The sequence below is a fragment of the Epinephelus fuscoguttatus genome, linkage group LG10 (assembly GCF_011397635.1).
Source record: "Epinephelus fuscoguttatus linkage group LG10, E.fuscoguttatus.final_Chr_v1".
NCBI classification, from domain to species: domain Eukaryota; kingdom Metazoa; phylum Chordata; class Actinopteri; order Perciformes; family Serranidae; genus Epinephelus; species Epinephelus fuscoguttatus.
This window is the reverse complement of record NC_064761.1, coordinates 37,879,396-37,907,149: the sequence shown is the minus strand read 5'-3', so window position 1 is coordinate 37,907,149 and position 27,754 is coordinate 37,879,396. Positions and strand designations below refer to the sequence as shown.

The following is a 27,754-nucleotide window of genomic DNA, read 5'->3' as shown; positions in this document are numbered from 1 at the left end:
CGCTGCGTTTCCTGCCAGGATAGTGCCACAAAAAGTGGCTCTCTCTATACCGCGACATCAACAACTTCTCCAGCTGTGATTGTGCCACTATAACCAGGTATTTTGAATGAACACATGATCGTTTCGAACCATAACCAAGTGATTTTTGTGCCTAAACCTAAACTTAAACCCACGTTAATGGCAGGGTTGTTGAGATGTAAAGTTTAGACATATCCACTACATAATAAAGCACAAAAATAACATATCCTTTTTTTCTGGCTATTTGGCTGAAACTTTATTGACTAGATAGGTCCATTTCAAACATTGTATGCATCCATTTTGTTGGCTTGGATACATCCACTAGAGGGCTGCACCAAAAGTTTTGATCTCACACAGAACTCCACTTTTCCTTCCCTACTTCCAACTCACATTAAATACCCGTCCAGCCTCCTCTCAGCTGTTCAGTAGTAACTTTTTGTCCCTGTGTCCAGGCAAAGTGACATCATATAGATATTTCAACTCTCATAACTCGCTTAACCTCTCGTCAAAAATTTACACCACTTTTAAAATGTCCTTGTTATGTCTTGCTTGTCTTGCTATTGGCTACACTGCCCACACAGCTGCTCCACTTTATCTCCATCCGTAAGATTTCAGAAAACGTGCACAAATACAGACAACATGAACGCAGAATACAGACAGAGGGCTCTGTCCGTGTCTGTGAATGTGCATAAATGAGCCTAAAGTCTGATCCAGCAACTGGGCGACACAGAGCACTAAAGCAGATCAGCAGCTACAGTCAACACAGACTTAATGTAGGTCAAGTGCAGGAGACCCAGGGTGCTTATGTGAAGTAAAAGTTAAAAAGTGTTTGTTTAATCTGAGGATCTTTGAAGGTTCCTGCTGAAGCACGTAGGTGTCAGCGATGTTAACAGGAATAGTCTGATATTTTGGGAAATACATTTATTTCATGCCAAGAGTCAGATGAGAAGATCCAAGTGATGTTGCTCTTATTGTCAAACTCTCAGCAAGAAAGTGAATATATGTTTCTCCAAAATGAATCTCTTATTGGTGCTGGTAGGCAGATTTTTACTTTAAAACATGTCACTGTAGCAAGTCCCCACATTTCTTGTCTTAACATGAGAAACTGAGCTAATGAGCTGCTGGCTGTAGCTTTATATTTATTGTAAAAACATGATACTGACATCAGTCTTTTCATCTAACTCAGCAACAAGAAAGCAAATAAGCGTATTTTCAAAAAGTGTAACTATCCCTTTAAGCTTTCTGCTTTGATTATGGCACAACTCTGCATGCCGTAAATTTCCCTCCTCTTTGCATACGCATGAAACTCTTGGCAGAGGAGCATCGCTTTTTTTTTTTTTAACCTATCTGAAACACACACCAGCCTTCCTGTTTTGAGTCACGAATGCCTTTGTCTTCTTACCAGAAAACCTGCTTAAAACCAAACAATACCTCTCTAGAGAGGAGGAAATGATCAGTTGAGTGAATACCTCACTGGGAGGAAGTGACAAGATGTGCAGAACAGCTATGAAGCAGCGTGGTGTCAGCGGATTAAGCAGAGAAAGTGAACAGACGGGGCTTTGTTGGAGAGAAGTTTGACTGTGAAGGCGTCACAAATTAGATTCAAGTAACCTGCAATGTGCTAATAAACCTCAACTGATGTCTGGGTGGAGCAAACAAATGTCCCCTTACACAGAAACACTCTGACAGGATGCAAATAACCTCTTTCCCAGCGTTCATGTAAACACCCAGCGACACGTGTTGAGGTGCCTGCCAACAGCAACTGAGAATAAACATATTAAATCTCTGCCTTGTAGGAGGGGGAACCAAATACACCAAATCAGCTTTGTATGGGAAGTTAAACAAGACGGGCATGACAAAAGACCTGAAATAATCTAATAGTCCAACACTTTTTTTCTGTCTTTGTGCAGTGAAGAGGCTCACTTTTGTGGTGGCAGAGAGTGAAAAGAGAGCTGCAGGTTCACTCCTTGTGGGTATTGAGTGCTGTGGGTCCGCAGCCACCAGTTTACTCAGTGAGTCAGGGATTTATGGTTAGTTTAGGCAACAAAGGCGGATTGTGAAGCAGCTCAGAGCTGCACAAGATGTTGGCTGAAAAGACATGACAACAAGTGGAAATGTGTCTGACACAGTGATGGGTAAAAATGGACGAACAATTCTTTTTGAACAACTCTTTTTAGGGTCTGGTATGTCACGAGTCACCCTGTCAAACGTCTGAGTGCTTATGAATTCCCGACTTTTCTCAACTTTCCCGACTTGTCCTCTGCGAGTGGAAGCCAATGGTGCATTCACATCCTCCTTGGATGGTCTTCTTTTGACTTTGCAGTCTTCATGAGCTTTAAAGGCCCAGTGTGTAGGATTTATGGGGGTAAAATGGCAGAAATTGAATATAGTAAGTATGATTTCTGTAGTTTATAATCACCTGAAAATAAGACAAGTTGTGTTTTTGTTACCTTAGAATGAGTCATTTATATCTATATAGGGAGTTGGTCCTCATCCACAGATTCCACCATGTTGCACCACCATGTTTCTACAGTAGCCCAGAATGGACAAACCAAACACATTTTCACATTTTTGCATCTTTGCGCCGGCCACTGTAATTAGACACCCATCTGCAGGCAGCAGTGTTAAAAGAACACTGATTTGCAACAGGAAAATGCTTTATTTAATGTTTTCACCATTTATAAAAACAATGTGTGGGATCAAAAATGAAGATATACCTACAGATAAAAGCCAAAAATGGCAAAAAATATTCGACAGTTTCTACAATCAGGCTTCCACCTCACAATCTGCATCGCCAATTTCCTGTCTCCAAAGTGTTCGTAAGTATGGGTGAAAGTTTCTCCCATTACGTTTGTTTGTATAAATCACACGTACGCCTCTTTCAGGTCTTGTTTTGTTCCAATGCTATATTCATAAATGAGAACCCTGCTCTGTTTGTTTTGGAGAGGATGAGACCTCTGCAGATATTTCGGCTCACGGTAAAAACCTACTGAGCAATGAACACTGAAGGTATTCTTACTCAGAGTTCATGCTGGGCACATGGGAAAGGTTTCAGCTGGTTGCAGTCTGCAATCCTCACCACCAGATGTCACTAAATCCTACACACTGCGCCTTTAAGTTGTAATGTGGAATCAACATGGACGCTACAGAGAAGACATGTTGTATTTTATCACTCAGAGCAAAAGACACTGATTAGGTGAGACATGAAATATGATCAGGAGCTCATTTTCTAAATTATTGTGACACCACATGAACGCAGCACAGGGATGCGAAGGTGACTGAGATGATTTTGCAAAACATAGCAAAACTCAAAAGGTTATGGTTACATGCATCAACTTGAAGAAACCAACACTTTGAAAAGAATTGGTCTGCTCATTGCTAGTCTGACACTGAGACAGTAAACAGGGTATTTGTATCTAGCAGCTATTTCCACATTACCAGGTGAAAATAAATATTTCACCCTCAGAAGTCCTTGCCAGGGCGGCAGTAACAAATACATCACTTTATTTTGAGCTGTAACCGTAATTCGCCCTTGGTCCAGTCAGTGTAACTCTGGGTGCTGGTATGCAGTGGTGAGACACATTTCTGACCAGTGTTTGAAGTCAGGTTTGGTATGTGGCACATGGATGAGCAACAAATTGTGTGTAGCTCCTCCCCTCCACTGCGGGTCAGAGTGATTCAGAAAAATAGCAGAGCAGTGGTATTTAAACTATTATGTGTGACACACAGACACTTGTACGAGGGTTGCAGTGCCACACTAAGGCCTGTCAGTGCAACTCTGATGATGCAAGAATAGAGGATTGAAAGTGTTTCTTTCAGTTCATGTGTGACATCTGAGTGTGACTAAGAGATGGAAGAAAGGGGGCTGATTCAAATTCCCCTAAGTTTATGTGGGGGTGAAAACATAACTTTGAACTGACAGCAAAGGTTTCTGAGCTGCTTTAAAGGAGCAGTGTGTAGGATTTAGATCAAGGTGATTTAGTGGCATCTAGTGGTGAGAATTGCATATTGCAACCAGCTGCTAACCAGATAAGATCAAGATGTGTGGGAGGTTTTTACTAAGAGCTAAATTACCCACAGAGGTCTCTATCTCTTCCAAACAAACGGACCAAGTGATTGAAACTGTAAAAACACTGAATAAAGAAGTTTAATGCTCAAAAAAATAAGTGTTTTTCCAACGCTGCTAACTGTGGTGGCTGATGTGAAAATGCGAATGGCCCGTTCTGGGCTACTGTAGAAACATGGCGGTGCATCATTGCAATCTCTGTGGACGAGGACCTGCTCTCTATGTAGATATAACGGCTCATTCTGAGGTAATAAAAACATGACATTTCTTAGGCGATTTCTTTCAGGTGATTATACACTAAAAAAACACTACTAAAGCCTACACACTGGACCTTTAAAGCTCATTTATGGTACAAAGTCAGACATTCACTGCTTCCAGCTTCTCTTATCTTAAGACTTGCTGTTTTTCCCTGTTGCTTATCATCACTTATCAACTGTAACCTATGATTTGTTTTTGGAAACGTAACATCTTTTATCTAGTTTCTTACTAATCGCAGTCAGCTGGCCTGTTGCAGAGACTTTTATCTAAAGAAACAAGGTGATAAGTGACACTCAAGATGTTCATCCCATAACTGAAGCCAATATGTGTCGTGTACAGCAGCAGAAACAGATACATGACTTATCTCCTGCACTGAGAAGGTTAGCGCATCAAGGCTGGTGTCAAGCTGATTATGTAAAACGCAGCCTAATATCCTCAATGTCAAATATTAATGCTGGGAAAAACCTGATTGTGTGTGTTTATAAAGATATAAAGGAACGTTAGCCTACTTTCATACTGACTAATGTCACAAAATACTGTCATACAGGAAATGAATCAAAACCTCGTCTCACGTTACTCAAGAGTAAGGGAAGTAACGTTTGAGTAATGCCAGTCAAGTTACGCCAACTTTATTCAATAATGCACATTATAACACACAATTTAAATTGCCAACAGAGATGGAAAACCAGACAGTGAGAGGTAAACTGTTCCACAGCCTGGGGGGCAACAATGGAAACTGTTGGATCATCCTTGGATTAAACTTGGACGATGAAAAGGAGAGTCTGAGTAAAGGTTTTGGGGGTTCAAGTGGTGTAAACTGCTGCTGTTGCTGACTCAAAGGACTCACACAGGAGCAAAGTGTTTGCCATCTCACTCTCCTTGGCTCCAAACCGACTCTGCATGCAATCATGCTGAATGTTTTGGTGCTTTAACTAAGCTTTGGGTATTTGTTTTCTAAATCTAAGGCCCTCATAGGGAGGTCATGGGTGAAGCGCCTTTATATTAAAAAGTTTGACCCCACTTTCTTATGTGTGTAAAAACTGAACTGTCTCCAAACATGTACCATGTGTGTACAGTCGGTATGAGTGTGACAGTGTTACAGTACAAGTGTGAGGGCACTTACAGTAATCTCAGCTGCTGTAGGTTGTGACTGGAACGAATGATGCAGTGTTACAGGAAGAATAGTTTCACACTGTTACTCAACCACCTCAGTGTCATGTAGTGCTACAGCTGCCCCCAGAGTTAATGTACCTCAAGATACTGCAGAATTTCTTCATTTAACTTCTGCATGTGGCTGCAACACATGATGAGAAATCTGCTTAGGTATATTTAATTTTAAACCAACAGTCCCAGAATGACTACTGCAGTGATACAGTATGTATATTATTTAAAACTTTTTTTTAAACAAAGCCTATATACTTTTTTATTAAACAGCATTGCAATTTTTTGCATTGCAATTTGCATTAAAATCCTTATGAGTAGAAAAAATAAATAAAATAAAGTATGACAATGACAAATAAGAGAAAATAATTAAAGTGCTTAAATAGGGAATGATAAAATAAACAATACAATATTCCTTTTGGATTGAACAACAAATTTACAACAACAAGATGGGTTGAACTCAGTATCAAAATTCCTATTAATATTTAAATAAATAAATAAATAATAATAATAATAATAATAATAATATTCAAAATATAACAACAAATAATAAAAATAAAGTGCTTAAATGGTAAATAACAAAAATAATAAAAGGATTTAAAATCCTTGAGTAGAAAATAAAATGAAATAAAATAAAATATCAATGATAATAAAAAAAAGTTGACCACAGTATTAAAATCCTTATCAGAATTAAAATTAATAAATAAATAACAATAATGATATTTAAAATATATTGACAAATAAGAAAAATAAAGTACTTCAATGGTAAATAACAAAAAAAGTTTGAACACAGTTTTAAAATCCTTATGAGTAGTAAAATAAAATAAAATATCTAAAATATAACAACAACCGATAAGATAAATAAATTAAAGTGATTTAATAGTAAATAATAAAACCTAAAAAAAAAAGTTGACCACAGTATTAAAATCCTTATGAGAAGTAAAAAGATTTAAAATATCTCAAATATGACAATAAATAATAAGAAAAATGAATTGAAGTGCTTCAATTGTAAATAGTGAAATAAACAATAAAATATTCCATTGAACTAAACAAAAAATTCATTTTTATTGAACATCAATTTTACAATAACAAGGCAGATTGAACACAGATTTAAAAAACATAGTATTAAAATCCTAAATAAAATAAAATGCCCAAAATATAACAGTAACAAATAAGAAACATAAATAATGCTGACATGGTAAACAATAATAATAATAAATAAGTGTTTGTACATTTAAACTTAATAACTTTGTACAATCTTACAATTTATAATACATGCGATATTCATTATTAAAAGCTTTAAAAAAAATAATAGGAGGGTTAATTAATCTAACTTTGTTTATAATAATTTATGGTGTTGTAATAGTTCATGGACTTATTAGTTTGCACATCGCGCCCTCTTGTGGTGGAAAATGATCACGACGAGCTTCCGCCATTGCTGACGCTAGTTCCGGTTGTGCAGCAGCCATTTTGTCTGTTCGGGCAAGTCTACCCTGACGGTTGCGAACTGCAGTTCCACCTTAGGAAACAATTTGAAATGTTGTTGTGGTTACTTCAGTTTCACGTTATCTACCGTCTGAGCGCCGTTTAAAATTCATATCTCTATTTTACAAACCGGGGAGGGCCCTTCCTCTTCGACAGGAACCCGTAATTGAGCGTAAAAAAGCGCGGGTCAGCTGAGACATGTCGAGTGAAGAAAGCTACTTGGCCATCATACGCTATCTGACCGATGAACGGGAGCCATATGCGCCGGGGACGCCCGGTAATACTAAGAGAAAGATACGCAAAGCGGCTACATGCTACGTTGTGAGGAACGGGACTTTGTTTTATCAGCGTCGCCTGAAGGGGCAGAATGATTTCACGGAGCTGGAGGTGGTGCTGCAGGACAGCCGGAGGAAGGAACTTATCAACGACGCGCACATTATAAGCGAAGGAGGGGAGCACCTGAACCAGCAGCTCACCTGGGAGACCATCTCTCAGAAGTACTGGTGGAGAGGTAACACACTGGACTCACATCTAGATATGTGGGTATAATCTCTGTGAGGTGATTAAATCAGCCAGACCGGTGTAAACATAAAGGCTTGTAACGTTACCCGTCATACAAATACGTCACTAAACTTTATCTCCATCTAGTGGTGAAATAAAGTGCTGCGTTTGAGTGCATGTATTCTTTTATTAACACAAGAACACACAGAACAAGTCACACACATGTACAAAGACAGAAGATAGACTCAAGCAGCAGTGGTGGTGGTAATGATGCTACAACACATTTAAATAAAAAAAGAACAATAAAGTTAACATTTTGTTGAACATCAGAGAGTAAAATGATGTTTTTAACTAAATGGAAACGAAAACTATCAGAGGGGTATTCCAGGTAGAAGGTTCAACAAACTCTGAGTCTAACCCTGAACTCTGACTTGATTTACCCTGAGATGGGAAACTCTGAGAACAGCTGATTAAGTCAACTCTGAGTATGTTCACTCTGAGTTAAGCCGACAATAAAAAGCCATCATCAATGGAGCTCCGACTCCACGATTCACCATGGCAACAGGTAAATAAAAGACAGCGCCTCCATTTTAATCCAGTGGATGTAGAGATATTAATGCACGTGTAGCAGACGGTGCACGTTTATCTTTAAAAGAAGAGCCTGATTCAGAGCGAGGAAAGTGTAAATAAGTCAACCATAAAGTTAATAAAAAAGTTTTATTCAGTGTTGTCCGTTTAGTCATCATTTATCAGACTTACATTTCCTTAATGAAGATAAAGTGGTGGAATCTGACTGTGTATCAGGCTGTAGATACATTAGGCTACATTATATTAATTATATACAATAATGTATTTGTTCAGATTTAATCTGATGGGGAAAAACAGGAGGCAGCAACTGAAAAATAGGAAGATTTAAAACATATAGGCGAGGCTATAGATCAGAGACATAAAGACATGACTGTAAACTCACAGTCTGACCCGGTAATAATATGTTTGGTGATTTGCACCTGAAAAGACGTTGAGGTTAAAATACAGTAGATTTTAAAATGTTGGACATTTGTATCTTGACTCAACAGCATTCAGTGACTTTATTTCAGCTACAAATGTAGTAAATGGAAAGACAGTGAAATGCTGCACCATTGCTCACTCAGAAATATGAACATATAATCCCCAATATTAGGCTATAGGAATTATGTTCCATCACTGCGACCAATGACATCAGTGATAGAGATCATTAGTCACTGATACTACGTGTCTAAAGCTTCATACCGATTTTTAAAATTTAAATAATTAGACCTACACATTATGTGAAAGGAACATTTGGGAGCTGCTCTGACAGACTGACAGTCTGATCCTTGTGCACAGTGTTATACAAAATAATAAATATAAAAAGGACAGAGGTTTGATTCTGAGCTGAGGGTGAATTCTCGCTGTGTAATATTTGAATGTTAAGACAAAAACTGATGTCCAAAGAAATGACTGATGTGCATAAATTCAGTAACTTAAGACAGTCCTGAGTAACAAACTAATATCCAGCAGGATTTAGACTGTGACAGACGGTAAAGCTCTGACACAGACTGAATGAATGAGGAAATGAAACGGCGTGTAAGAGGGAGGAGACAGAGAAAAACTCAGGGTTTATTGAAGAAAACCTGTCAGCGAGCAGGTTATGTTCACAGAGTCTGTTACCATGGTGACTGACTCAGAGTTTCAGTTACCTCTCTTTCTGGAACGGATAACTCAGAGTTTCCTTCATCTCAGGGTTAACTTACTCTGAGTTTTCACATAACCTGCTTTCTGGAGTACCCCCCACGTACACAAATAAAGAGCACAGAGGAGCAAGATAAGAAACATTAACCCTTTGAAACCTGAGCAAATTGGCTTGATGAGCAACAAAAAAAGAAATGACCCAAAAGAATTACAAGAAAATTAGTAAAAAAAAAACAACAACAACAAGGAAATTACAAAATTTCTGTACCATAGATTTAAATATGTAATAATAATAATAATTAGAAATATTCCCTAGCTATTTTCTTTTACGATTTTTTTTTATTCAAATCTGTTGGTTTTTTTTTTTTTTTTTTTTGCAATTTATCAGACATTTATTACAAGTTGCTGATTGCCCTTTTTCCCATTACACATTTTTTTAAATCCAATTCAATTCAAATCAATGCCTTTATTGTCATTGCACAGCAGTACAACGACATTTTGTGATCTCTGGGCTATTACACACAAAAACAGCAAAAGACAATAACAATATAGTGCAGTGTAATAAGAGCAGCAGCAGTATAGACTGACTTGCACATCTGGCCCAGCCAAGGAGCATACACAGTATTCACTATTGTACATTGAATTAATATGAATTCATTATCTTTTTTTGTTCAAAGGTTTAAATACTTGTGAAAGGTGTCTGAAAGCAGCACAAGAAAAGTGATGTCTCTCCAGGTTTCAAAGGGTTAAAAGAGCGAGGACCTACATTAAGATGTTAACGGTTTGTTTTAGCTTTACTATTCAATTTAATATATATTTAAGGACTTGAAGTAGTTGAAACAGTAATAGAAAAAAGTAATACACATATCACACCAGGAGGAATTAATATGTTACAATAGAAAAATAGAACTTAGCACACTCTCTGAGTATAGATATTTATCTAAACTATAATATACTAGATTAAAATAAAAATACAATAATATGGGATGCAAGATATATAACATCTCATTAGGCCAATAACTAGGGGGGGGGGGGGAATCGATACAGCATAGTATCACGATATTTTTGTGTGGCAATATTGTATCATCACACAGTGCCAGGTATCTGTTTAATTATATAAATGATTAATATTACAAATACAAATTAAACTTTAGATACTAAAGAATAATGTAATTTTGCAGTTGAAAAAATATGATGAATCCCAATATATTTTATCGCAATACTCAGCATATTGCAACATATTTAAAATTGCAATGATATTGTATCATGACTTAAGTATCGTAATAATATTGTATCGTGTGTCTTGGGCTGATTCCCACCACTAACGATGCCAATATATCCATTTTTTCCCCACATAATTTCAGTGATCATCAAGTCTCTTCTGTAGTGGAATTAACGTATTATGCATGCATACTCTTATTGTGATGACCCACCAGCAGATGGAGACATGAAATACAATAGTTTTCAATGTATGTAATATCCATTCATTGTGCAAAATAAGAAAAAGCATGTTTGCCGATTAAAGCTGATATGGGCTGATACTGATGACATGCCGACATTATTGTGCGTCCTTAACAAAAATATACAGAATAACATATTGCTGGTATATACATTAAAAAGTAAAAAAAAAACCAAATACATTAAAGAAATTAGCAAATTTGTTTAAGTTTAATTTTTAGTAAACAGTGAGGTAGAGGTTATTGAAGAATAAAACAGTAGATTTTTTTAAACATTTTTTTGTATTTTCAATCATGGTTCAGTGAAAGAGGAATATACAAATATATCAGGTTATCTGTATGTTCCCAAAGTCCCCTGTTCCCCAGCTCTATATTCTTTAAATAGACATTTAATACCTGTCTTCCTGTGATTTAAGATTTACTTAAAAAATGCTGATATAAAATTGATATGATCTGACGTTTTAAGGGAATAGCGAGGGCTGTCTTTGCAGTTTGAATTATGAAAGAACAAAGGTAGATGGGCTTTTAAAATGCAGTTTAAATGGCAGAGGTCTGTTCCGCCACTGTGGAAAACTGTCTTCCCTGCAGACCTGAGGATGTAGGTGTCAAGGGGATCGTATCTGTGTTTCCAGAATTCTGTATTCCCCAGCTCCAGATCCTCTAATGTGACACATTAAGACAACTCAAAGGGTTTTATGCTCTCCGCAATGTTTTTCCCCAGGTCAAATATTAAGCATATAATCTACTGATGTTTTACCCCTTCATTTGTTTGCTCTCACGGGCCTAGTTTGGCCTTATTGAGTTCTCAGCATCTCTCATAAAAAATAAACATAGTAGGGGGTTGGTAAGAGTTTTCTCTGCAGTTTAAGTTGAAAAAAGGAAGCGAGATGAAAGTTTCAAATCTGGTGTGTATAAGAGGGAGGTGCCACTGATTTCCAGATGGTCAAAATTAGAAGTCTAGCCTCTAGGCTGTGATGTCCTTTTTGGGGCTTGTGGAAGGAATCATACCAAACAAGGCACTGAAAGCATGACCTCCAGTTTTCTCCCCAGTTAGGGCTGAGCGATTTGGGAAAAATATCTAACTGTGGTTATTTATTTGAGATAATATTCCCAGCTGTAGAGGGAATTGTGGTGTGATTTTTTTTTTTTTCCCCTGTACTCTCTAGAATATGAGTTGTGGGCCTGTACATCTCTGCAGCCTCACAATAGTTCATATAGATGACATTGTGACACATATTTTGTCTTTAACAAAAATTGTGCCTCTTGCAGTTTGAATATTGCACCAGTCTATGTTGCGATTATGATAATACTCTGATTAATTGTTGTGCCCAGTAACCTCAGACAGGGTAACCTTCTTTCTTTTATCATCTTTCTATTCCCTGCAATTTTGAGAATTCGTACGAAGGCCACGAAACGGACGGGAATTTGCTTGTGCACTCCCAAACTGATTGTAAATGCACCACTCGGATCGTTCAAACAATACACATTTCTACACTTTTATTTATTTATATATTTTTTTGTTTGTTTGTTTGACAGGAAGCAAAACTGAGCTGGGGACATTTTTATTTAAATGCAAATGCAACACATTCACTGCCTGAAATATCAGTATTTCTAGTTTTTCACTGTCCTCTAAGATAATAAATTACATATTCTTGGGGTTTGGACCGTTAATCAGACAAGACAGTCGGTATGAAGATGTCACCTTGGGCTCTGGTTGATTATGACAGCTAAATATTTGGCAGATTAACGGATAATGAAAATAATATGGAGATTCAGCAGCTCTAATTTTGATTGAAGAAGTTTAAAATGCTGAGTGACGTGTCCTCTGTCGCCCTCAGGTATCCTGAAGCATGTTAAAGACCACATCAGAGAGTGTGCTCACTGCCAGACCAGGCGCAGCGCTGATGACGGCTCTGGACCTCGACTGTTCTCTCGGGTGGGGAGACGCAGGGCGGCTGCCAGCGTGAATGATGAGGAGGAGGGGGAGGAAGAGGAGGAAGAAGAGGGAGATGAAACTTTAGTCTTCACTGACTCATCTTGTCAACTGAGACCCAAGTTGGCCAAGGCGACGGCCAAGCACGAGCTGGTCTTTGTATGTTTCACAGATCTTTAGTTTCTGATAATTACAGAGGTCTGATATTGTTTGCCCTTTGTTCATGGAGTTTTGTTGGTGTGTGTTGTGTGTGTTCTTTCCAGGTGGACAGTAAAGGCGAGGTGAACCAGTTCCTGCCCAAACACAGCCAAACAATGTTGGACAAACTCAACCAGCAGCGCCTCAGCAATCAGTTCTGTGACATCACCCTGCTGATCGAAGGAGAGGAGTACCGAGCACACAAATCTGTGCTGGCAGCGTGCAGCGAATATTTCAACGAGCTGTTCTTTGAGAAGGGCGCTGTGTCCACACACGAAGCTGTGGTCGACCTCTCTGGTGAGACTTTGTTGTTTCCTGTTCAGAAACACTTTGCACAGTTGCTCAGTTTTAACCTTCATCCCTCTCTCTCCAGGTTTCACCAAAGCCAGCTTCCTGCCGCTGCTGGATTTTGCCTACACTTCGATGCTTACGTTTAATTTCTGCGTCATGGCAGATATCGCCAACCTGGCTCGGCACCTGCTGATGACAGAGGTGCTGCAGATATGCGAGTCTGTGCACAAGCAGGTGGAGGAACAGAAGCTGACAGTGTATCAGAAAGGAGACGTGCACACTGTGGTGTCGAGCCAGCTGGCTGCTCAGGAGGGCTTAAAGGCTGATTCTGATGCCTACATGGTCACCATAGAGAGTGACGGCAGGGCGGTGGTCACACAGAGTGGTGTTGCTGTAACAGGCGAGCCTTTAACTTTTGTCACATCTGCTGAAGAGGCGTACATCCAGCAGCCGATGACGGTTGTCACTAAAGCTGTAGAGGGAGACAAAGAGCATGATGGAGACACTGGACAGAATGAAACCATGACTCTGATCACTCACAGCGGTCAGGCCGAGCCAGGAGAGACTGTCACTCTTATCTCCCGCATTGCAGAAGGAATGGAGGCGGAGACGATGACTGTGGTCACCCACAGTGGACAGGCGGGAGCCAGCGAGTCTCTTGCTGTGGTGTCAGCCTGTTTGGCGATGGAGCAGCCGCAGGTCGCTGAAGCAGGAGCCTTTGTTATAAACGTGGACCCAGACAAAGCGAGCCCCTCAGAGGTCGTCAAACTGGCATCAGAAGCAGTTGCGTCGCCTCAGGAGAAGGTCGAATCAGCACCTACACCCCAGAAGCGTAAACGAGGGCGTCCAGCCAAGGTGAAGAAGGATGTGGAGGTAGAGGAGTTCACGCCACTGGAGGAGGAGGATCCCTCTGCTGATGAAAGCCACGGAGACAAGCAGGAGATGACGTCAGATGACCCCAACAAAAGACGACTCAGGCAGCGCTCTATTGCAGAGGGCGGTTATGCACGTTTACACATGGGGCTGGAGGATGAAGAGGAGGGGAAGAAAAGTTCAACCCCGCCGCGTGCCGCCACTCCGAAGGTACATCTTTACATTTTGTGATGCATCACATATGAATGATTTTTGTTAAGTTTTAAAATTGGTAGCTATAATGAAACGAATGTGTTTATAGGTGTCTCCGAGGCCGGGTAAGAGGGGCAGACCACCAAAGCAGCCAGTGGAGACTCAGGGTGGTGAAGGACAGTCTGTGTCTGAGTCGGTGGTGGATCCAGAGGCTGGTGCAGTGGAGAGCGTGGCGACAGCAGAGATGGACACAGACGAGGCTGCGACCAAGGTGACAGAGCCAGAGACTGAAGCCAAGCAAGACCAAACTCCAACAGAGAGCGCCGTCGATGGAGAGCACACCTGCTCAGAGTGCGGCATGTCCTTCCAAAGACGCTACTCTCTCATTATGCACTCATTAAAACATGAGAAAGCTCGTGGATACAAGTGCAGCGTAAGTATCAGTGATTGCCAACATGTCACCTTACATTATTAATGTTTGCACTCACCATAGTGCGACTGATTTGCACGCCAGTAAGCTTGTTGTGTTAATAGCGCACAAGGAAAAGTTTGTGGGCAGAATTTGTGCTTGTGAACTTTAAATAAACACTATGTGCATCAGTCTAAATACTGTGTGTTTAGCCTGCAGCTGTGTGCACCGTGGCCCCCGTACACTAACAGTTCTAACTATGGTGTGTCTGTGTCCTTGTAGCTGTGCAGTAAAGAGTTCCAGTACGCCGCCTCACTCCGCGCCCACCTGGCCCGACACAAGCAGCAGAGCAGCCAGCGAGCGCCCATCCCCAAACCCTCAGCAGAACAGAGCTCAGAAGTCAAGGCGGAGAGCGACTTCGATGATAAGACTTTACCGCCGCACACCAGAAGAGAATTTGTGTGCGACATCTGCGGGAAGACGCTGCCGAAGCTGTACTCTCTGCGCATCCACATGCTGAATCACACGGGCGTGCGGCCTCACTCCTGCAAGGTCTGCGGCAAGACGTTCGCCCACAAACACAGCCTGAAGATGCACAGAGCGCTGCACGACGTCACCAAACAGTTCCAGTGTGAATACTGCAAGAAGTCTTTTGTGAGCAAGCGGAGCATGGAGGAGCACACCAGCCTCCACACAGGTCAGTGCAGACTGAAGTTCATCACCCAAATTACAAAAGATTTTTTTTTATTTGGCGCCCAACCATGCAGATAGTTTGGTTTGGTTTGGTGCTCTCGGCCACATCACACCACTGCAACTTTTCTCTGCATCTTTCTAAAACAATTTCATCTCATCACGAATCTTTGGTCTGAACTGGGCTTTAACTGCACAAACATGTTGTAAGCATGTAGCAAATTGCTGTGTGAGGGTTCTACTTCATCTCCGTTTGTGAGCAAGCTTCAGCACAAAATTGTAATCCAAGAGAAAAAAAACAAATTTCACACCACAGGGCATCACGTCATGTTCAAGTAACTGCATTAAGGGACCTGAAACAATCAGAAAATGTTACAGTAAAGCTGCCAGCATCATGTCATCAACATGTCATCAACATGTCAGTGCTGTAGAAATAAAGAGAAAATAATTCAGCATAAAGTCAGACACTAAAAAAAAGTCCAAAAAAAAAGGTCTGTGAACAAAGTTGACGTAATGGTCACAGAGAGGACATTATCCAGCAGGTGATGTCACACTGTCGGGCACTTTGTGTTCCTGTGGACAGTGACTTACACAAAGAGCCCGAGGCAGCTGTCAGAGTGAGAGAGCAGCTAATGAACTGTGTGAGCTGCCAGGCCAAAATATGCCAATAAAATAAAATGACGCAGAACCTCACAGTGAATTGCCATGACGATGTGGTGAGCAGAATATTAATTTAAAGGGGAGCACCCCCTAAATTAAGAATTAGATTATGTTATTTCCATGGCCTAGGAAAGTCTAATCAATAATTGTGTGATGTCATCAAGTATAGAGTTTGGAGCTGCTCCATAGACAGCTGATGGGAGACTGATTTTGTGGACCCACAGAATGTTCTCAGTTCTGAGACAGAAAATGTACCCATACACTCACAACATTCTCCTGGGTGCTCTCAGTGTCACCTAAAGCAGTGGTTCCCAACTGGTCCAGATTTCTCCCTTGTCATCACTTCAAGGTCCACACAGTTTAATACACTCAGCGTCACACTTGCGTTTGGCCATGTTGTCGAGCTAGTTTGCCGTCTCTGTCAAGTAGCCGCCCATTACTCACTCACTCCACAGCAGGAAGTGGCACTTCAAAATAAAAACGCTGTGTCGGAAATTCACTGCACTTAAAAGTTAAGTGTGTACTTTACAAACTTGATGTGTTTGTGAGTCACTTGCGATCCATTGAGTCCAAAATCAAGTGACTAGTGGGAACAACAATTTTTCAAACTTGTCCAGCATTGAGCGAGACCAACAGGCTGCAATGTGACCAGTCAGGGCATTTGTGCACCGTCAATGTACGTCCACTAAAAGTGTTTGTTTTTGTCACTGACAGGCTCCAGTTGTTATTATAAGTGTCTGACAACATTATGAAAGGATCCCTACAGAGATAGACCTTTGTGTTAAAGAGTAAGATCACTTTTGTTGAATCTCAAACTCACCAGACTTCATTTAAATAAAGAGGAATTTTATCAGCGTAAAACACACTTCATTCAAAGTCATCAGAAACAAAATAAAACTCACAAAAGCATCTTGGTTTGTGTTTCAACTGTTCCAACAAATCACCAACTCTGGTTTGGTTGTAATAAGCTCTTACTTCACCCAATTAAATGTGAAAATATGCTGACTCTATACACGATAAAATTACTCTTGATTTAAATGGAGTCTGGTGGGTTTGGCGATGGTGATTTTGGGGCTGTTTCTGGTTAAATAAAAAGGATCTTACTCTTTAACACAAAGGTCTGTCTCTGTATCGATCCTTTCCATAATGTTGTCAGACACTTGGAGAATATCTGAACGTTTTAGCGGATGTGAATTGAAGATGCATCAATGGCCCGAGTGGTCACATTGCAGACAGTTTCCCCTCCGCCGTCTGCAGCAGAGCCCACAATACTGGACCGAGTTAAAAAATTGTTGTTTCCATTCATCACTTAGACACAAAAACACAGAAAAAATATTGCACAGGTTAAAAAATACCCTTTAAAACTCACGTGTAGAAATGCGGAGTTATCCAAAACTACCTGCATGGGCGGACAAACTCTAAAGGAAAGTGAGGAAATTGTAAGTTGGATAACGTGACCCTTTTGTAAGACTGTAAATTCAACCAGATATTTGTGGCTGTTTTCACCATAAACCATGAAATTCCTCAACAGGTGAATCAAAGTACCTATGCAACGCATGTGGAGCGACTTTCCATCGAGCCTCAGCTCTAAGCAAACACCTGAAGAAGCACCAGCCCAAACCTGACATCCGTCCATTTGGCTGTGCTCAGTGAGTAACTGCTGGTCTCTCTTTAATGACACGATTCATGTTCCACGGGACAAGGCGTTAATATAGACGATGTTTTACCTGCAGCTGTGATAAGAGGTTCTACGAAGCTAAAGATCTCCAGCAGCACATGAACAAGCACATGGGCCTGAAGCCGTTCCAGTGCCAGGTGTGTGGGAAATGCTACAGCTGGAAGAAGGACTGGTACTCCCATGTCAAGTCGCACAGTGTGGCCGAGCCGTTTAAGTAAGTCAAACAGAACTCAGCTTAGCCATCCTCACCAAAACCCAGGAAGTAGCCTAGTCCTCCTATCGTGAGGAACATACAGCCCAGTGTTACTTTACTGTTACTGGCGATCATAATGTAGAGAATTTGGTTTTCTGCATTGAGACATAATCTGTCGAGAGAGAATCACGAAGCATCTACAAATCAGATTTCTTCCCCCACCCCTGGTGCCCAGGACGTCACAGGTTGGAGTCTAAATCATGTTTCATTTGTGTCCTCAGGTGTAACGTTTGTGGGAAAGAGTTCTTTGAGAAGGCTCTGTTCAGGAGGCACGTGAAGAAAGCCACTCATGGGAAGAAGGGCAGAGTAAAGCAGAACCTGGAGAGGGAGTGTGAGCAGTGTGGAAGAAAGTTCACTCAGCTCAGAGAGTACAGACGCCACATCAACAACCACCAGGGTGAGACTCCTGATGTGACGGGACGAGTCTAAATCCTGGTGTGTTCACAGAAGCTCATTTAAAGCATTTGTTTTTGACTGATGATGTTTTTTCTCCCCCCTCTCCTGTAGGAGTGAAGCCATTTGAGTGTCTGACGTGTGGTGTCGCCTGGGCCGACGCCCGTTCTCTCAAGCGTCACGTCCGCACACACACAGGAGAGCGACCATATGTGTGCCCCATGTGCCAGGAGGCCCACATCGACGCACGCACTCTACGTAAACACATGACCAAGTACCATGGGGACAACCTGCCAGGGAAGATCATGCTAGAAAAGGACACCCTCCAGTTCCACAACCAGGGCACCCAGGTGGAGCACGCCGTCAGCATCCTGGCGTCAGAGCTGCCTCCTGAGCTCCGGCCGGCCCAGCAGCCGCCCTCGGAGGAGATAGAGACGGTGCTGATCACAGAGGAGACAGTGGAGGCTGTGGAGGCCGTGCAGGCTGCCCAGGCTGTGAGCGACGGCTCAGTGGCAACGCTCTCTGATCAGGGCATCATGCAGGTCGTGAACTACGTCCTGGCGCAGCAGGGCATCACGGGCGGCAAGCTAGAGGAAGCACCTGAGGTGATTCAGACCATGGAGGTGGAGGTCGCTCACGTGGCCGAGGTCGAGTAACTTTGTGCCAGACGCCAGGACTCCCCCACAGACTGATCACGATGTTTCTCACAGTCTGTAAAAATGTAACAGAATGTAAAAAGATGAGTATTTTTCTGTGAATGTAAATAGAGTGAGTGAACCATGAGTGTGCTCATACACACGTCTATGTTCTATGTAAATAGCGAGTGCACAGGAACAAGATTGATGACAAATCTGACATTTGGCGCTCAGGAGAAATAAAGGTAGAGATAAAGACACAACACTTTGTCTGACTTGATGTGTTTCATCTTGTGTACACGTCTCCACCTTATTGCTTTTGTTACTGACAGAAGAGCTGTGAGACGTTACAGTCACAAACTTCATGGCTGTGGGTTCTTTACTCCCCCTAGTGTCAGCTTGAAGAATGAGCAGGTAAAAAATGTCTACATTTCATCATGTCACCGTCATTGTCAGCGTCCATAGAAACTCAGTCATTCAGAAGTTGTAATGTTAGCTGGTTGAAATCACAAGCACAAAGACAACACTTAGATGGCCCCAATACGTAATGTCATACTACATTTTTGACTTGTTAGATTCCTCCCTCAGAATCAAAACTTAGTCCAGTAATTTCACTTGTCAGTGTCAGGAGAAAATAAATCATTCAGTGCAATAATAATTGACAGAGGAGTGTTATCAAGCAATACTGCAAGTTAGGATATCTATTTCAAAGTGATATGAAAATACCCATGGTACATTACAACATATTTACAGTACATTGTACAAAAATGTAAAAATGCTGATAGTCTCTGCTTTCTAATAATGATGTAGTATGTTATTAAAAATAGGATTAAAGAGATCATGACAAGTGTCATAAAAAAGTCATCGTAGAGATGCCATAAAATTTTTAATGGGATAATATGCCATAAAATGTCATTTTACAAAAGCACCATAGTTTAGTATGCCATACAAATGTCATAAAAATGTCAGTATAGTATGTCATAAAAAAGTCACATTAGTATGCCAAAAAAAATACTCTATATATGTCATTGAAATGTAAGAGTAGTGGGCTTAAAAATGTCATCAAAAAATGTGTAAACAAATATAGGACAATATGCTATGAAAATGTAATTTTAAAAAAGTAATAGTAAGGTTTATCATAGAAATATTTTTAAGAACTCATAGTATTGTATGACATTTTCTATGACTTTTTTTTAACGAACATTTTTCTAACATTATATACTTTGACATTAATGGCACACCGTGACTTCTAATACATTTTTATGACATTTTATGATGTCATAGTCCCCAGAAAGAGATCACCTGACCCACCTGAGACAGGATAAAACAAACCTCCTGCCTGGAGAGGAACCACCTCCCTCAGGTGCAATCACTTCCTGTTAATGAGAGGCTATGTATGCTGCCTTCCTCTCTTTGTTCATTCTTTTGTATGGCAGCTACAATGTGTGCATCCTGTCAGTTTTCCTTAAAACCACACACACACACACAGTGATTAAAAACGACATAGTATAGTATGTCGAAAAAAGTCATGGTATAGAGTGTCGAAAAAGCTGATGAAAACATCATAGTATAATATGTTGAAAAAAATGATAAAAACGTTATAGTATAGTATGTCAAAAAAAAGTGATAAAGAAGTCATAGTATAGTATGTCGAAAAAAGTGATAAAAATGTCATAGTATAGTGTGTCGAAAAAGCTGATGAAAACATCATAGTATAATATGTTGAAAAAAACTGATAAAAACGTCATAGTATAGTATGTTGAAAAAAGTGATAAAGAAGTCATAGTATAGTATGTCAAAAAAAGTCATAGTATAGCATGCAGGAAAAATTGATTTAAAAAAAAGTCATAGTATAGTATGTTGAAAAAAAGTGATAAAAACGTCATAGTATAGTATGTCGACAAAAGTCACAGTATAGTATGTTGAAAAAAGTAATAAAAAAGTCATCGTATAGTATGTCGAAAAAAATCATGGTATAGTATGTTGAAAAATTGATAAAAACGTCATAGTATAGTATGTCGACAAAAGTCACAGTATAGTATGTCGAAAAAAAGTGATTAAAACCTCATAGTATAGTATGTCGAAAAAAAGTGATAAAAACATCATAGTATAGTATGTCGACAAAAGTCACAGTATAGTATGTTGAAAAAAGTAATAAAAAAGTCATCGTATAGTATGTCGAAAAAAGTGATAAAAACGTCATAGTATAGTATGTCGAAAAAAAGTGATAAAAACATCATAGTATAGTATGTCGACAAAAGTCACAGTATAGTATGTTGAAAAAAGTAATAAAAAAGTCATCGTATAGTATGTCGAAAAAGTAGATAAAAAAGTCACAGTATAGTATGTTGAAAAAAGTAATAAAAAAGTCATCGTATAGTATGTCGAAAAAAGTGATAAAAACGTCATAGTATAGTATGTCGAAAAAAAGTGATAAAAACATCATAGTATAGTATGTCAAAAAAAAGTGACAAAAAACGTCATAGTATAGTATGTCGAAAAAAAAGTGATTAAAACCTCATAGTATAGTATGTCGAAAAAAAGTGATAAAAACATAGTATAGTATGTCGACAAAAGTCACAGTATAGTATGTTGAAAAAAGTAATAAAAAAGTCATCGTATAGTATGTCGAAAAAAGTGATAAAAACGTCATAGTATAGTATGTCGAAAAAAGTGATAAAAACATCATAGTATAGTATGTCGAAAAAAGTGATAAAAACGTCATAGTATAGTGTGTCGAAAAAAAAGTGATAAAAACATAGTATAGTATGTCGAAAAAAAGTGATTAAAACGTCATAGTATAGTATGTCGAAAAAAAAGTGATAAAAACATCATAGTATAGTATGTCGAAAAAAAGTGATTAAAACATCATAGTATAGTATGTCAAAAAAAAGTGACAAAAAACGTCATAGTATAGTATGTTGGAAAAAAAGTGATTAAAACCTCATAGTATAGTATGACGAAAAAAGTGATAAAAAGTCATAGTATAGTACTTTGAAAAAAATTCATAAAAATGTCATGGTATAGTATGTCGAAAAAAGTCATAGTATAGTACTTTGAAAAAAATTCATAAAAACGTCATAGTATAGTATGTCGAAAAAAAGTGATAAAAACATCATAGTTTGGTATGTTGGAAAAAAAGTGATTAAAACCTCATAGTATAGTATGACGAAAAAAGTGATAAAAAGTCATAGTATAGTACTTTGAAAAAAATTCATAAAAATGTCATGGTATAGTATGTCGAAAAAAGTCATAGTATAGTACTTTGAAAAAAATTCATAAAAACGTCATAGTATAGTATGTCGAAAAAAAGTGATAAAAACATCATAGTATAGTATGTCAAAAAAAAGTGACAAAAAACGTCATAGTATAGTATGTCGAAAAAAGTGATAAAAACATAGTATAGTATGTCGACAAAAGTCACAGTATAGTATGTTGAAAAAAGTAATAAAAAAGTCATTGTATAGTATGTCGAAAAAAATCATGGTATAGTATGTCGAAAAAAGTGATAAAAACGTCATAGTATAGTATGTCGAAAAAAGTGATAAAAACGTCATAGTATAGTATGTCGAAAAAAGTGATAAAAACATCATAGTATAGTATGTCGAAAAAAAAGTGATTAAAACGTCATAGTATAGTATGTCGAAAAAAAGTGATAAAAACATCATAGTATAGTATGTCGAAAAAAAAGTGATTAAAACGTCATAGTATAGTATGTCAAAAAAAAGTGACAAAAAACGTCATAGTATAGTATGTCGAAAAAATTTATAAAAACGTCATAATATAGTATGTCGAAAAAACTGATAAAAAGTCAGAGTATGGTATATCGAAAAAATTTATAAAAACGTCATAATATAGTAGGTCGAAAAAAGTGATAAAAATGTCATAGTATAGTATGTCGAAAAATTGATAAAAAAGTCATAGTATAGTATGTCGAAAAAAGTGATAAAAACGTCATAATATAGTATGTCGAAAAAAGTGATAAAAATGTCATAGTATAGTATGTCGAAAAAATTTATAAAAATGTCATAATATAGTAGGTCGAAAAAAGTGATAAAAATGTCATAGTATAGTATGTCGAAAAATTGATAAAAACGTCATAGTATAGTATGTCAAAAAAATTGATAAAAACGTCATAATATAGTATGTCGAAAAAACTGATAAAAAGTCAGAGTATGGTATGTCGAAAAAATTTATAAAAACGTCATAATATAGTATGTCGAAAAAACTGATAAAAAGTCAGAGTATGGTATGTCGAAAAAATTTATAAAAACGTCATAATATAGTAGGTCGAAAAAACTGATAAAAATGTCATAGTATAGTATGTCGAAAAATTTATAAAAACATCATAATATAGTATGTCGAAAAAAGTGATAAAAATGTCATAGTATAGTATGTCGAAAAATTTATAAAAACGTCATAATATAGTATGTCGAAAAAAGTGATAAAAATGTCATAGTATAGTATGTCGAAAAAATTTATAAAAACGTCATAATATAGTATGTCGAAAAAAGTGATAAAAATGTCATAGTATAGTATGTCGAAAAATTGATAAAAACGTCATAGTATAGTATGTCGAAAAAATTTATAAAAACGTCATAATATAGTAGGTCGAAAAAAGTGATAAAAATGTCATAGTATAGTATGTCGAAAAAACTGATAAAAAGTCAGAGTATGGTATGTCGAAAAAATTTATAAAAAAGTCATAGTATAGTACTTTGAAAAAAATTCATAAAAATGTCATAGTATAGTATGTCGAAACAAAATGATAAAAACGTCATAGTATAGTATGTTGAAAAAAATTAATAAAAATGTCATAGTATAGTATGTCGAAAAAATTGATAAAAACATCATAATATAGTATGACCAAAAATTGATAAAAACGTCATAGTATAGTATGTCGAAAAAATTGATAAAAACATCATAATATAGTATGACCAAAAATTGATAAAAACGTCATAGTATAGTATGTCGAAAAAATTCATAAAAAATGTCACTGTATAGGTTGGCAACAAATATTCATTAAAAAATGTCATAGTATAGCATGACAAATTTTCATCAGAAATGTAATACAGTTTGGATAAAATGTTCATCAAAAATGTCAGTGTAGTATGTCAAAAAGAATCCTTAAAAATGTCATAGTATAGTATGACAAAAAAAAAATATGTAATTGTACAGTATTGCAAAAAAAAAAAAAAGTTTCATCAAAAATGTAATTTTTTAGTATTACGCATGGGAAAGCCTTTCAAAAATGAGCCATAAAAAGTTTGTATTACAGTATGCTATAATAATTTCATAAAGAATTCATAACATAAATATCATCAAGATCGTTGTAACAGGGACATTGTTTTTCAAAATGCCAGCTGCAGCCCTAGAAACTTTCTGTGTGGCCTGAATGTGACATTAAATACCTACTTTTATTTCAACTTTAAGAAAGCTGCTGACTGTATGGCAACTAGTGGCACCATGCAAGTGTTGAGTGAATTACATTCAGTCATCAACGATAGTCCTGTTAGCTTAAGTTCGCAATTTCAGTGGGAAACTTGGCAATTTAATGTGGAACTAGACAGACCAAAATAGTTTTGTGTGCACTTTTCCTGCACAGAACTGAATCATATTCTGGCTCCCTAAACTGGCACTCAGTCAAAACTTTAAGAACTGATAATCTAAAATTTATCATTTTTGTTTCAAAATTATTTAACATGGTCAGTTTAGCTGTTAAGTTTCTAAAGATTTCTCCTCCTCCAGGCCGTAATTCATTCATTACATACTTAATCTCACTCAGAGGCACTTTAGAAGTTGCAATGGTTTTGATTCTCGGCACAAAGGCAACATGTAGATAACATCAATATGAAATGTTAAAGTAAAATTTCAAGATTTAACCCTCAGAATCAAAATCTGATTTGGTAAATCCTCACACATTAGTGTCAGTAGTTTCTGTAACTCCCAAAAGAAAATCTTCAATGAAGCCACACTTAAAATAATTTGACACAAAGACGTACTAACATGCAATACAGCAAATCTGGATATTTATTTGATTTATATCAAAATATCCATGATATATTGCAACATATTTACATCGTACAAAAATATGTAACTGCAGATGATCTCTGCTTTCTAACAAGGCTGGTTACTTAAGAAAAAGTTGAACATGGGCTCCTGGCTACTGTAGCGTCCACACAAACTGTGTGTACTCAAACATTGTCATCACTGGTCAGGCTACCAGGCAGTATTCACATCACTATCCTTTGTTCCATGACGAAAATCATGCTTTTTCTTTAGGGAGACTTTCAAAAAAAAAATAACTATACAAATTTATATACACTTATATCAGGTTTTGGCCAGTTATCAAATGAAATACACCTCTACCAAAACATGGTTCATGAACAGAAAATAAAAAAATACTTGCGCTAACCATCCACTGTAGAGCGAACAGCTGCTCCTTAATGCAATCACAACCACTTTTGCACAGCAGTACAAGAACAAAAGGACATCAGTCATATTTACTGTAAAACACTGGGTCAAGAGCATTAGGCCTATATATGGCTACATCAAATGAATGACCATCTGTCACTTAAACACTTACTTCACAACCTGACACAAAAATGTGATGCATTGGTCTCACAATAGACATAAAAAAAAGCAAAATATAGAAGGTACAGCAGAAAAAACAAATTGCCCATCAATTGACATAATACTTCTGACAGGAAATGTTTGAAATGTATACAATCAATGCTGATCTTTGCCACAAATAAAAACCAGTGTACCTGACTAACGTGCACAACCATAACAGTGAAAAGTCATTACAAATAAAAATACAGTTTTGCTACGGCCCATAGCAGAAATATAAGCCCTAATAAGCCCTCTAATGCCAGCTCTGTTTCCAGTCATGCTTTAAAATGGGAATGAATCATGAACAGTTAAAAAACTCAAAGCAATCTTGAAATCCTCAGCATTTCTTAAGTGCTCTCAAGAAATTAGAACATAATAAAATGCACCTTTGCTCAACACCGTGTATTTCTCCTCGGCGAAAACAAAAACCGGAACAAGAATGAAAATAAGTGCACTTCTATTTGAATATGATTTTTTGTTGAACTCGTTTGTACTAATACCAGAAATGTTCCAACAGCAGGCGTGAAATGAGAAAGGGGAACAAACAGAGAGTAAGACGGCGGTCGTCTCACTCTCCCTCCTCCTTGATGCGCTGCTGTTTGTTGCGGCGAGAATCCAGGTCGAAGGAGAAGTCGGACCACTCGTCGCGCGGCGGGAAGGAGATGGTCTGGCGCAGGGTGAAGCGCACGGCGTCGATGACGCGCTCGCCTCGGGCCTCGGAGGAGCCCACGCTGACGGTGGACGCCCCACTGGTGGTGCGCACTATGTGGGGGGGTGGGGAAAAATCCATGGCCTGTCGGTGCTCCATGATGCCCTTCCAGATGATGTGCTGGAACTCCGCGGGTATCTTCAGCCTAGACAGGTCCTAATGGTCATTACACAGGGGAGCGTTAGTATTCGCAGGGGGAGCCACTCTTCTCTCTAACCCATCAATTGACTCGTGTTGGATAGGCAAGGGCTCACCTCCATGTTATAGTTCTCAATCTGGTAGATGTTGGTTAGGCCTTGTGCTGTGAAGTAGTCCAAGCAGCCTGCGCAGCCCAGCCGTATAAGGAAGCTGTGGGAGGAAGGGAGGAGAGGAGGTGTAAAAGGTGGGACCATCAAACTGCTGCTGACTTTGGGCTTCTGCCCTGAGACAAGTAAAGTATTCCTTTAAATACTGACTTTCAATCAAGTTTCAGACTCAAGCTCACAAAAACAGTTGTATCTTTTTAGCTGTAAGGTGCAGTCAGTGATTTGGGCTAAACATTGTTGAAACTCAACACCCAAACAAATACATCCATCCTGTCAGCTCCTTCCTATAATGTCTCTATCACTCCCACTGCCGTCCCGTCCTGTACAGCACAGCATGACAGCGTTGTGTTTCTCTGTATGAGTCACTTATAGTTATATGTTACAGATAGTGTCAGGTCTGTGTTGTTTTTTTCCAATAACGTACCGCCTTTGTGATTTCAGAACACAATGTGACTGCATTTGTTGCGGCAAATAACAGTTTATGTCTGTTAATGACGGCACTGAAATCAGGAATATTAAATATATATGTGGTTTATCATAATTACATTTTAGTACTCCGTAGTACCCCTGAGGGGTGCCCACACCCCCACTTGAGAAACACTGAGCCAGCAGACTGTAAGGATGTATTCACTGACAATGTTGTATTAAAATCACTGACTCCACCTTTTAAAAAAATATTGGTACTGGCAGCAACACACATATTCAACAGGGTTGCAACGGTATAAGACTGTCATAGTGTGATAACCTCAGAAAATATGGTTTCACTGTATATAGTGTAAATCTATCATCAGTTACAGCAAGGAATTTTTTTGGTGAACCCTTCTGAAACCTGGAGTAAGTTAGTTTTATATATATATATATATATATATATATATATATATATATCTTCTTTCTTTGCTCACTGCCTTCTTCTCATTTTTAAAAGAAACCAAACCAATCTGCTCAGGTTTCAATGGGTTAAACAAATGCTTTATTATAATCAAAACATGAAACTAGTTTTAATAATAAAGTATGTGTAAAAAAAAAAAACAAAAAAAACTCCCTTTTGAAAGTACACAACATAAAGGTAAGATAAGTGTATGATAACTGTCGATGCTCTCACCACGGGATACCACAAAACAGGTTTACTGCTAAAACTCTAATATTCAGAGTGCGCTATAGAGGGCAAAAATATTTGAGAAAAATCATTTAATACATGAGAAACACATTTCAGATTCTAGAATACAATTTCAGGCCTGTGTGGTTGCTTTCTTCTAGGTATGTATAT

General features: G+C 38.3%; 2 protein-coding genes across 7 annotated transcripts in view; one reads left to right on the top strand and one right to left on the bottom strand.

The window, feature by feature from the left end:
• The first annotated feature begins 6,961 nt into the window (after positions 1–6,961).
• On the top strand, positions 6,962–19,126 carry zbtb11 (zinc finger and BTB domain containing 11). Its single transcript, XM_049588396.1, has 10 exons — positions 6,962–7,499; positions 12,495–12,748; positions 12,853–13,084; positions 13,161–14,161; positions 14,253–14,576; positions 14,835–15,249; positions 17,434–17,551; positions 17,636–17,794; positions 18,055–18,230; positions 18,341–19,126. Exons 1-10 carry the CDS (start codon positions 7,187–7,189, stop codon positions 18,880–18,882), a joined length of 3,534 nt encoding a protein of 1,177 aa, XP_049444353.1. The 5' UTR covers positions 6,962–7,186; the 3' UTR covers positions 18,883–19,126.
• Positions 19,127–24,863: 5,737 nt separating this feature from the next.
• The window catches only part of tp63 (tumor protein p63), a 50,801-nt gene continuing 47,910 nt past the window's right edge, over positions 24,864–27,754 (bottom strand). For all 6 annotated transcript variants that reach the window (XM_049587970.1, XM_049587967.1, XM_049587968.1 and 3 more), the window contains 2 exons: positions 26,437–26,530; positions 24,864–26,338 (listed from right to left, as the gene is read on the bottom strand). In XM_049587970.1, the coding sequence (XP_049443927.1) occupies positions 26,042–26,338; positions 26,437–26,530 (391 nt within the window). In that variant the 3' untranslated portion in view covers positions 24,864–26,041. The remainder of the gene's footprint in view (positions 26,339–26,436; positions 26,531–27,754) is intronic.

What these genes read in the sequence shown, in the direction of transcription:
- zbtb11 (XM_049588396.1), top strand. Translation starts at nt 7,187, where the DNA reads ATGTCGAGTGAAGAAAGCTACTTGGCCATCATACGCTATCTGACCGAT. An exon ending in TCAGAAGTACTGGTGGAGAG is followed by an intron (nt 7,500 to 12,494) that starts GTAACACACTGG and finishes TGTCGCCCTCAG; the next exon opens with GTATCCTGAAGCATGTTAAA. An exon ending in CTCGTGGATACAAGTGCAGC is followed by an intron (nt 14,577 to 14,834) that starts GTAAGTATCAGT and finishes GTGTCCTTGTAG; the next exon opens with CTGTGCAGTAAAGAGTTCCA.